The sequence below is a fragment of the Magallana gigas genome, chromosome 8, assembly GCF_963853765.1.
Source record: "Magallana gigas chromosome 8, xbMagGiga1.1, whole genome shotgun sequence".
Taxonomy (NCBI): Eukaryota; Metazoa; Mollusca; class Bivalvia; order Ostreida; family Ostreidae; genus Magallana; species Magallana gigas.
In genome coordinates, this window is record NC_088860.1 from 27,914,787 (window position 1) to 27,927,142 (window position 12,356).

Genomic DNA, 12,356 nt, shown 5'->3' on the forward strand with positions numbered 1-12,356 from the left:
ATATTCACTTTTAACTGAATTATCTTCTATAATTCTAGAGACATGATTGAATTCTGTGCTGACGTCAAAGATTGGTTAAAAGCAGACGACAATAACATCATTGCAGTGCACTGTAAAGGCGGGAAAGGGCGAACGGGAACAATGATTTGTACCTGGCTCATCCACACGGAACTGTTCGAGGAGGCCAAGGTACAGCAAATCTGGCGCGACAAGGACACGGTTTTTTTAATCGTGACTACCTCAAGTGTTTTTAGGTCCACTGAGTTGCACAAGTGACCTATTGCTATTGGTATCTAGCCGTCGTCTTTCGTTGTCGTGCGTTAACAACTGAATATTTTAAACTTTTTCTTGAAAAATACATGGCTAATAATGTTCACATGTGGTGTTATGCAGAGTTAGAGGAATATAATAATATCCGCAAACGAAGTTTAGGGGGGTATATTGGTTTCACCCTGTCCGTCTGTCTGTCTGTCCGTCTGTCTGTAGACGCAACTTTGTCCCCCCCTATATAATTTTTTACTACTGCATGGAACAGTCTTAAAATTTGTACATATGTTGATCACGATCTGAAGATGTGCACCTGCGATTATTTGAAGATCAGACAAGATTTAATGATTTTATGACAATTTTCATTTTCCTTATTAGCTCACCTGAGCTGAAAGCTCAAGTATCAAAATAAAGTTCAAAAGCTGGTATTTTTTTCATAAATTATCGGAAATAAAAATCCTAGCAATATGCACACCTCTGATATATGTATAATTGATCTGCAAAAGAACAACTTCCTATCTTGAGAACTGTAGGAGGAGTTATCCGTACAATGAGGGTACCCTTTTGGCAGCCGCCCGCCCGCCATTTTCACCATTTTAATAACCAGATTTTTCTGTTGGAACACCCGGTTATAAATGACTTTATACTAGCATTTAGAGCCACCATAAAACCCTCTTCCAAAATCATAAATATCATGACTCCTGGGGGGGGGTCTGACTTCAGGGAAGGGCCAAAATGGTCATATAGTTTTAATGTATATACACTGTAAGTTTAAAAGTTACTGACGCTGAATACAAAGTGACTGCATAGTTCAATGGTGGAGGAGATGGATATGTGGATAGAACCGTAACTTTAACCTTCTAATTTTCAGTGCAGACCAAATTTCCAGATAGTTTATGCATTGGGATACCGGGGTATCTTCATTTTGTTCCGAAAAACATACTTGAACAATTTTTCAATATCTCTTTGACATATATTGTCATATTAACTTATATTTCATAAAAGTCAAGAAAAAAATCCAATTTTTGCCTGAAATTTCATGCCATATCTCAAATTTTACATGATAGACCTATTCTTTCGGTTTTATTTTCTAAGTTTATATGATTTTTCATAAAAGTCTATTATAATCTCAGAAAATGTTTGAGAGTTTTAAATAATATATATTCATTACAAGTTGAATCGTTAATAGATAAAATGGTTTATCATGACAGAAAGATCAGGATATCAATAGGATTAATATTGTGAAATTTGTTTTAATGTCTTTTCTGATTTTCGACTTGTCAAAAGTAAATTTAATTTAATGTTCATTAAACCAAGATAAAAGGAAATTAAAACATATTTTTCTTTCTTTTTTACTATCATACAACTTGGCATAGAAATAGTAAACAAAGTAGAATCTAGCAAGGACCATATTTTTGGCGGAACAATGGCGTATGAAAATATCACATACTTTTGCAATTCAGAGTAGCTGTAGATTCATGGGTATATTAGCAGTTTAAAAACAATAAGATTATGATTTTTTTAAAACTAATGTGAACTAATGATAAGATACTTTTGTTTCAGAAAATGTTTTTGAAATATGATTTGCCGATCAAATTACATTTAGCTTTTTAAGCGCTCATTTTATAAAAGGATGTGTTTGAAAAAATCACTAAAATCGGATTTTCTCTTTTATCAAATTTATTAGCTTTTCTGTCAATTTATGTCTTTATAAAAGTTCTTCATCATTTATAAAAATCAGAAATATTTTATTATTGGAAATATAATCAAAATATCTTTAAAATTTAAGAAAATTAGAGGTAATGCGGGCGAAGCAATATCAATTTTAGTTTAAATATTTATTCCAATTTAGTATTATAAGCTGATAGACATTCTGATATTCTATTATTTTAACGAAGAATAGGAACTTCATATCTTAAACAGATGTCTACATTACTGCATAAAACTACATTTACATCCATTAAGTTGAGGAAAAAGGTAATGACCTTGACCTGACCTTGATGCGAAAACAAGAAGGTCAAACCTGAACTGATGGAATCATTTGGCTATATAATTTTTTTGACTGTGTCAAAATGTCATAAATTTCTTAATATAAGAAGTATGTCTGATAACGAGAAGACTCCTTCCTTAAATAGTATAAATTTGCACTTGATTCCACGGTTCATTCCCATAAAAAATTTACAGACGGAAAAGCGACTTATGTGCAAGTTGCATTTCCAGTGCAGAAAGGTCAATTTAAATACATAAATATCGCCAAAAGGAGGATTTAAACCCTAAACGTTTGTTTTGAATTTTGGTTAAGCTGTGTGGGTAGATTTTATAAATCAAAGTACTGAAGTACTGACGGGAGTTTTTTTTATCGATTATCATTTATTTTAAAATCAGCTTAGTTTTTTGTCGGTATTTGAATTACGCACTTTTTTATAATATGAATTTTAATTAGACTTTTCAGACAAGAATTTAGAGAAACTCCATATGAATCATGTTGTGTAATATTTAAAGATAGATTTTTAACTATGTATTAGTAATCGAAACAATTCTAAAAATTGTATGGACCACTATTGATATTGAACTCCAGTCTCGTTGAACCAGACGCTCAGCTGTCTCCGTTAATCTCCGACAAGCAAGAGAGCCGCCTCTCTGTTTGTCGGAGATTTACGGAGAGGGCCGAGCGTTTGGTTGAACGAAACTATATTAAAATCTGGCGTAGGAATACATGAGACTACAAAAATATCTAAATTGTTCATATTATATAAAATCTATTTTCAAAGTGTTTATAGATAAGTTTCCTTGAAAAACAATGCTTCAGCATACATTACATCGAATTTGTCTATTATATTCAAGAACTAAGACTTGTCAGCGGTGATGATTTGTGCTTAGGTCCAAACACTGTTTTACTTTCGGTTTGCCAGAGTAACTGCATAGGAGAGTTGATTAAAATCAACTCCCAAAAATAAAAGACTTTTGATCTCAGGATCCAACCTCCTTAAAGCCTGTTGACCTCATGTTAATCAAATACCGGTAGTTCACCCCAAATCTCTTTCGTCACTGTATGTAACTCGTCATTGATAGACAATCATACTATATAAAAGAAAAAAAAAACCTCTTAAATAAAATAAAGCAATTCTTTGATGTTACATGTTCTTAACAGTTTTTTGATTTGAGCATAAAAAAAGAAAAAAAAATGGATTTTTAGCGGAACTTAAAAAAAGACATGACTGTAAATGCTATGGTGTTTTCCAATATACAATTATACATGTATTATTGCCAGTTAAATTATTTGGAAAAAAATGTACACGTTACAACACTGATTATTATGTTTTACCACTGACAAAAGTTACACCACTGACCCAGAGATAATAAATGAGAGATAAGTGTGTTAAATTTTGTAAAATTAAGTAATTTCTGTTTTAGATTCGATTTAAAACATGATAAATTTGCTTTTAAAATAAAGTTTTCGAGCCTTATTCTTTCATAATCTGAAGATAGACAAACTGTTACACCACTTATAATCAATGGTACACCACTGACAGAAAAAATGGTATGTAGATGTTTTTACACATGAATTCACCCATTTTTTGATATTATGGATTTTACTATTGGTTCATCCATATTGTACCGAGTTCAAACTTTCTTTGGCTCATTAATCTCAACAACATCGTCAATACCCAGCTCATTTCAATCATACATTTTGGACATATTTTAGTGGAACATAAAAGGGAATGTGAAATGTCAGTCGAATAACAAATCTTTTAAGACAATATAAGTCACTGAAAATATTGATTTCTTTTAAAGAAAATGTAGATAGTCTCATTTCTTTGATCAAATAAATTTGTTTTACTTCGATCTTTTGATTAAGTATATAAATGGCTAAAAAATAACTACAGCATACAAAATGTCAATGATGTAACAAATAATGTCAATGGTGGAACACTTCTCATTTTCGAGATTTAAGAAAACACAAATGCAGTCAAATAGCCATTATTTCTTTATTATGAAAGTGTCTAACTTGTAAAACTGATAAATAACAATATCTCTAATGCTCAAAACATAAATAAATGGAAGACAAAGTTAAATGATTATATAATGTCATGTGTTGTTACTTGTAACAATTTTGTCAGTGGTGTAACTACAAGTTTCGGTTACACCACTGCCCTTATACCACTGATGTATCCATAGTAAATGTAGCAGTATGACCAAAGAGAACAGAAACTACACAAAGCCACATAGCCCATGTTATAATGTGATAAACATTCATCATATATGTGAAGTTTTTTCTTCTTTGATAATAGAAAACCTTAAATAGCACGTTATCCCACTGACACAGTTAACATTGTATTTTTCTGAGCGTACTATCATTTTCTGTCATATTATCTTTTACAATGATGTCATCACTGAGCACTACGTTTATCGTCACTATTGTAACGTGTTTCTCTAACAATAATAAGGGTTCTTTTTAAGGTGGTATTGGACATTTCCATATTGCGACGTATTGTTTATCGAAATAAACAATAAAATAAAGTGTAATTTTATAAGTAGTTTCTTTCCAAAAAATGGTCACCTAACTCCGTAGCGCAGTGGGTTAGAGGGTTTATTACGAACATATAAGTCATGAGTTCGAATCCTGCTGGGGGGTTTACAATTTATACCTTTTCAAATATTTGTTAAAGCTATTTTTTTGGCTTAATATTGTAAAATTTAAAAATCCTAAACCAGTGAAATTTTTTCAATTATATAGTACTTTAATCCACATTAATATCGACATATGTCCCATACCACCTTAAGGGATATAAAATTTTCCTATGATATTCTGAGTATTTTGATTGACCTGATTATAAAAAGATTTCCTCTACTTTTCCTGAGTTTTAATATTTTGCTAGTTTTAATGGGGCATGGTCACGATTTTGATCAAAAATTATTTTTCCGATTTCATAATTTACAATGCTTCAGAAAGGCATTTTTAATAGGCAACCGAAATTTCATTGTCATTTGTTGAGTTATAAGCGAGTTACAGAGCTTGAAATTCTTTGCTATATAAACAAAGCATTTGTTTACATTTTGAACGTTGAAGTAAATTTTTCAGGTATTTAAAAATATGTTTCCTTGAAAAACAGTGCTTTACATGTAGCATACAATATTTCGAATTTATCAATTATTCACAAGAACTAATTCTTGTTAGCGGCGATGATTTGTGCTTTGGTCTAAACACTGTTTCACTTTCGGTTTGTTAGAGTAACTGCATATGAGAGTTGATTAAAATCAACTCCCTAAAATGAATGTTGTTTTGAATATTAACGGCGATTTTTAGAGTAAAACATCAATATCATTGAAGATATTGTAGACTAAAGACGTTTGCAAAAATTCACTGACAACAGAAATTCACTGATATCGCATAAAAAATAATTTTTTGTAATATTTTAAGCTGTAAAATTGTCAATGTGTTTAACGATAAAATTTTAGGTTTCTAAAATCACTGGTACTGTATATATTTCTTAAACCATTACTTTTCCCCTTTTAAATTGATACTGACGCAAAAGACTGCATATTTTGATAAAGACCCAACTGTCTTTGTTATAGTTAAATAGAAACAACAATATCATCATTTTCACGATGTGGATATCATCAATAATATCGAACGACAATCAAACTATTAACGCAAAATTATTGTTTGGCAATAATTTTGATATAAACATTGCAAATGCCTCGATTTCTAGATCTAAAATAAATTTTCTTGGAGTTCGACCAGACATGTGTCATGTGATTTGACATTAACCCACGGTTAATTACTTGTCGGGAGAGGAACGACGCGTAATCAACCGTGGGTTTCCGACGATGGACATTATTCTGTTCTTAAAATGAGTCCTGAAGGAAGTTTGGTTGTCAAGAACGTTCCAAGCCAAAACAAGCAACAACAATTCTTTAATATAAATCATGACATCTCATGTTTTCCCCGCAGTGATAAAAAGATAATGTTGATTCGTGTTGACGTATGAAAATAGTTTTGACTTTACAGCGATACATGGACGATGATTGCTATAAATAAAAGCATTTTAAAAAAAAATATTTTTTACAGGAGAGTTTAAACTACTTCGGTGAGCGACGCACAGACAGACGGAAGGGAAGCATGTTCCAGGGTGTGGAGACCCCCAGTCAGGTGATTGACAGCTAAACACTCGGAGAATTGCATAACCTGGGGAATATAATTTTAAATATTATCTATTCAATGTTTGGAAAATATGTATTGCTATAATGTATATGTTGCAATAATACACACAATATTGTATTGAATATTAAATATTGAATTGAATTATTAAGTGATTTTCTAGCTTTAGAATAAGATTTTTTTTCTGTAGAGTCGATATGTCGAATACTACGAGAAAGTCAAGTGGGATCTAGGAGGAAAACTGCCAGCCATCCGAAAACTCCGAATTTTGTCCATGCGTATTAACTCAATTAAAGGTACTAGTTTTGTTAACAAAAGAGATCGAATGTGTTTACCTTTTCTTCACTTTAAAGCAGCAAATTTAATTTACATAAATTAATTTCTTTAATGTCATATCATATACAATGTCCTATCATATGACAATCTTGGTGTCTGTTCTTCTTTTTATGTTGTACATACTTTCATATGTCATATATCTCTATTCTTAAGTTTACAGTTTGTAAGAGAGATTTATTTGTAATATTCTTTTCTAAAGATTTATTATCTTAATGTCTCAAATTGTCACTTTCATGAAATCGCTTACGATTATTATGCTTTTTATGCTATTATAATATGCCATATTATGTTTGTTAAATTTTTGATTGAATTTGCAAGAACACCACAAATGGTATTACATGATATTGATAATTTAACTATGTATAGAAAGTTTCTAAATCATTTGCTATTAGATGGTGTTATACATATTTAAAATTCAATAGGCCAGAACAGTAACCTCCAGTTAAGATTGTTTACATTAAAGAATGATTGAGCATCGGCTTCATATATCTAGTTATTCAAGAACGATGAATATGCATTTCAAAACAAATATCATGTTGACACCTTTAACATTAACACAAAAGAAAGAATTGCAAAAATAATTGTACTTAAGATCTTAAAGTGAGTGTGTACATTGGTAAAATTTTATTTTTTCTGTTTTTCATGTTTACAGAGCTTCAGTAAGGCATTTCTAACAGTCTAATAAAATTTGAGTTGCAGTGGCCGAGTTATAAGCGAGATACAGAGTTGTAAACAAAGCTCAGGTCATGGTGTTTGCTTACATTTTGAATGTTGAAAATAGAGTTTCAAGTTTGACCTTAAATGAATGCGAAAACGTTAGGAACTGTTTATTTTTGTACAAAATTTATCAGCAGATAGAAAAATCAGCTTGAAAGAACTTTGCACATAGGATACCGCCTTGTTTAGAAAACAAAGAATTGGGAGCTCTGTATCTTGCTAACAAGCTCATTTTTTAAAAAGATTGGTGAGCTAGCGCTGTAGCCATCATAAAACACAGAAGTATATTTCTAAAACAATAGTTTAAGTTTCTAAATCGATTAATTGACAATAAGAAGGCACTGTGATGTACTGGAATTGTGCTGGAGTGGGGTCTCAATTTAGAATTGTGAATCTAGAATGGGCTTCACATCGGCAGTGGCATATTTCATTGACTGTGCCTTAATCACTATATATCTACTGTAATTTCAATTTCGAGATTTGTAGCAATCGTATCTTCTCGGGCAAGCCCGGAACACATATCCGATGTTGTTTTCCGAGTTTGAAGGGTGTTAAGAGAAAGCTAGCTATTTATTTTAATATTTTAATATTTTAAATAACTTTGCATAATAAGACCTAAGCTACTGTTACATTTTGACATTTACAATTTACAACACAAAACTTCATGTTAAGATAAAACGAAAGTCACAGGGTACAGTTTATCTACAGAAGTACAGTATTCCCAGAATCCCCAACTATGGAGTCGAGCATGCGTAATCCAGTGAAAAAGACTAACGTAGTTGCTAGCGCTCGAAAGTGCTAGCAATAACTCTACAACTGGAACTTAAATTTTGGTGTATCACTAGAAATGCATTACTATATAGCTATAGCTATAGCTATACTATATAAACAACACAAAAAAGAACAATAACATTTGACTAAATCATGCCATGCCCCTTCAAACAAACAGTTGTCGGTGTGTACTTTAATTTTGTAACGCTTAGGGAAAAAGAAAATCTTACCTATCCTATTTTTTATCTTTTTAAAAGGTGTTGGTAAAGGCGATGGGTCCGACCTGAGCCTCCAGATCTGCTTGGGTGATAAGAAAATTGGAGAGTGGACGCTGAAAAACCCCGACCACATAAAAGTGAGAGAGAGAGAGAGAGAGAGAGAGAAACTTATTACATCTCAACATATAATACAGTCATTGTCAGAGCACCCCCCCCCCCCCCCCGAACAATCCAAATTTGTTAAATTTACTGGAAAAATCACCGAAAGACAAATTCAATTACCCCCCCCCCCCCCCTTGAAAAATGATGGATCCGCGTGTAAGTACATAATCCTAGTGACTTATATGGTGAGCACATATCTGTTACAGCTAATACACTCAAAGGACGAGGATTACATCGATTTTACCTTACTTCACTGTCCGCCTCTAACCGACGATGTCAAGTGTCGCTTCATCTCTACCTCAGTAAGTTATTGGTCAAATAGTACCAACATTTATCTTAATTCTTAAATGAAAATTGAATCTTGGTTATAATGTGAATGTTCCTCATTATATTTGCTTACGAATTGTTTTTGCATGTGCTTCATGTTTTCTAATCGAAATACAAATCGAAAATACCTAATATTTGTCCAAAACATAACGTACATGTATGTGAAAATACATGTAGTTTATCTTCATGACCTTTCATCTTCACTTTGATACTGTAGTTTTGTAACCTTAAGGGTCCTCCACACCTTTGAAAACGTTTAGCATACAACCCTTAAGGTGGAATAACACATCATCACAAAATGGCTGACCGCTGATCGAAACGCCATTTTGTTTTATTAAAAGGATTTTATGGACTGAAGCATGTAACATACTCCATAGCCGTGTGGATAAAGTGTCGGACTTGAAAACCGTACATCCCGAGTTCGGATCCCGCAGGGGCTTTTGTTGTTACTTACTGAAATAATTGTTTTAAATATTCATTTTTTATCCCCAAACTGCAAATTTTTCGCTTATTTGACATTTGTACAGTGTATTTATCATTATATCTTTCATTATCAAAATATTTTCCTGTTAATTTGAGGGACTTTTTTCAGGTGTGTTATTCCACCTTAATGATATATTCCTTATCGATATAGAGATTTAGCGTGCCTATGCTGTATTCAAATTCGGTACCTGCAGTTCAAAAATTTACCAATTGCCCTACAGAGATAGATCGGGCAATGAATTTGGCGATGTAATTAGTTTCATATAAGGAATAAGGAATCATTCTTTGAGTATTATGAGGTGATAATTTCGGTTGGGGCGTGATCAAATCCAATAAAGCCCGGAGGGCTTTATGATAGATTTGATCACGCCCCGACCGAAATTATCACCTCATAATATTCAAAGAATGATTCCTTATTATTTATATTTATATAATTTTTTGCCATCGTACGATTAAACATTTAGATATAAATGAGCAAACCCCGCTTGCGCCTCAATTTGGCGTCATTTGTATTATGGGTTATATAGTTCAAAATCGATACGTAGTGTTATCACAGGCAAAGACACTGGAAAATGTAAATATAACTAGACACGATCTCGTTGCGAGCAACGAGGAGGTCTTCCGTCTGATTTTAGAACTTTAGATTTATGTTCGATCTTGATTTTGCTATTTAACAGCTAAACATGATTTAAAACAGGAAAAGAGAGTCTACATTTTAAGGGTCAGATACTATTTTGTTTCAGGTGTAAGAGCTTTGTTCAACAAGTGTTCAGAAATTCTTGAGATATCTTATAAAAAGATATTTTAGGGGCCGGACCTTATCTCCATTTTGGGGCCACTGAACCAAACTTTTAAGGTTGCATGTTGTTAAGTACATCATTTCAAGCATATTTTCTTTATACTGCATTTCAAAATATTTTTCCTTTTTGAGATATAGGTGAGCAAAGTTTTGGACTTTTGACCCCTTAAAAATCCCTAATTACGGAATACATGAGAAAATCATCATAATGTTAAGCTACATAACTGTTAGATAAACATATCTGCTTCCATAATCTATTCCGAAATATCCCTCGGTAAAGAACTATAGGAAAAAGAATTTAGAGCCCTCTAGGTCCCTAATATTAGAGGCCAGTCCCTTTTTCTTGGTATCAAATGAAAGGTCATTTGATTATAAAGACATTTTGTTCAACAAGTGTTCAGAAATTCGTTACCGTTCTTGAGATATCCGAGAAAGAATGTTTTAGGGGCTGGTCCCTTATCTCCTTATTGGGGCCGCTGAACCAAATTTTTAAGGTTTCATGTTGTTGAGTACATCATTTTGAGCATCTTTTCTTTTATACTGCATTTCAAAATATTTTTCCTTTTTGAGATATAGGTGATCAAAGTTTCGGACTTGTGACCCCTAAAAACCCCTAATTACGTAACATATTAGAAAATCGTTATACTGCTGGGATTCATAACTGTAAGATAAACATATTTGCTTCTATAATCTATTACAAAATATCCTTCGGTAAAGAGCTATAGCAAAAAGACTTTAGAGCCCTCTAGGTCCCTAAAATTAGGGGCCAGCCCCTTTTTCTTGGTATCAGATGAAAGGTCATTTGATTATAATGACATTTTGTTCAACAGGTGCTTAGAAATTCGTTACCGTTCTTGAGATATCTGAGAAAGAATGTTTTAGGGGCTGGTCCCTTATCTCCTTATTGGGGCCGCTGAACCAAATTTTTAAGGTTTCATGTTGTTGAGTACATCATTTTGAGCATCTTTTCTTTTATACTGCATTTCAAAATATTTTTCCTTTTTGAGATGTAGGTGATCAAAGTTTTGGACTTTTGACCCCTAAAAACCCTTAATTACGTAACACATGAGAAAATCGTTATACTGCTGGGCTTCATAACTGTAAGATAAACATATTTGTTTCTATAATCTATTTCAAAATATCCCTCAGTGAAGCGCTATGGGTTAAAGAATTTAGAGTCTTCTAGGTCCCTAATTTGAGGGGCCAGCCCCTTTTTTCTGATATCAGCTGAAAGGTCTTGTAAATATAAACCTTTTTTACATTACATGTTTTAATAAAATATTTTCCAGAAAAGAGATAAAGAAAGAAAAGCACGAAAATTCACGACGTTTTTTTAATCTCAATTTTCGGGTCCAAGCGAGCGTCGGCGCTATTCGAGATAAAAATGATTTAAGACCTTCATGCATAACTTCAGTCTTTTGTCTACCATCCCTGAAAATTTTAACTTTATATCTGCAATAGTTAAAGAGGAGTTCCACCGACAAAATACCCCTATAAAAATCATAAAATCGACGATATCTCAAAAACGGAAGTGACGTCATCAATGAAAAAAATTTGCAACAAGGTTCAGATCAATACCTATCAGATCTGAAAGTTTCATAAAAATTAAATGAGCCGTTGCTGAGAAATGGCGTGCACAAAATTTGTAAGAAAAAAAATAATAATAATAGGGAAGAAGAAACAAAGCAATAACAATAAGGTCTTCCGTTGGAAACGGAAGACCTTAATGAATTGAAATCTGATGCTGTGACGTGCTGTCATAAAAGGAAAGGTCTCGGGTCGTAGAGGATTTTGGGGCAGACAATTGATAATGCCGCTGTCCTGACATGATAGAATACAGAATCTTTTGGAATTTGTCTTTCTACTGTATGAATGTACCTTGCTGACAAATGTTTTGACAAGCATAGAAATATACAAAAAGTGACGGAAGCGATAACTGCTCATTGCAAAAATGATTAATATTTAATATAATTAATTTAAGAACTTTTCTATACAGAGAAACATTCCTAGAGTGTACGACGACTGTGCTTTTTATTTTTGGTTCCACACTGCCTTTATAGAGAAACACAGGTAAATGTTTGGTTGATCATGTTTAGTAAGATGATATTAAGAT

At 32.6% G+C, this 12,356-nt stretch overlaps 1 protein-coding gene across 3 annotated transcripts in view; it reads left to right on the forward strand.

Annotated features, from left to right (window-relative positions):
* The window catches only part of LOC105348881 (phosphatidylinositol 3,4,5-trisphosphate 3-phosphatase TPTE2), a 39,452-nt gene that overhangs the window by 24,236 nt on the left and 2,860 nt on the right, over window positions 1–12,356 (forward strand). For all 3 annotated transcript variants that reach the window (XM_066068213.1, XM_066068214.1, XM_066068215.1), the window contains 6 exons: window positions 39–189; window positions 6,341–6,421; window positions 6,621–6,726; window positions 8,512–8,609; window positions 8,841–8,936; window positions 12,240–12,313. In XM_066068213.1, the coding sequence (XP_065924285.1) occupies window positions 39–189; window positions 6,341–6,421; window positions 6,621–6,726; window positions 8,512–8,609; window positions 8,841–8,936; window positions 12,240–12,313 (606 nt within the window). The remainder of the gene's footprint in view (window positions 1–38; window positions 190–6,340; window positions 6,422–6,620; window positions 6,727–8,511; window positions 8,610–8,840; window positions 8,937–12,239; window positions 12,314–12,356) is intronic.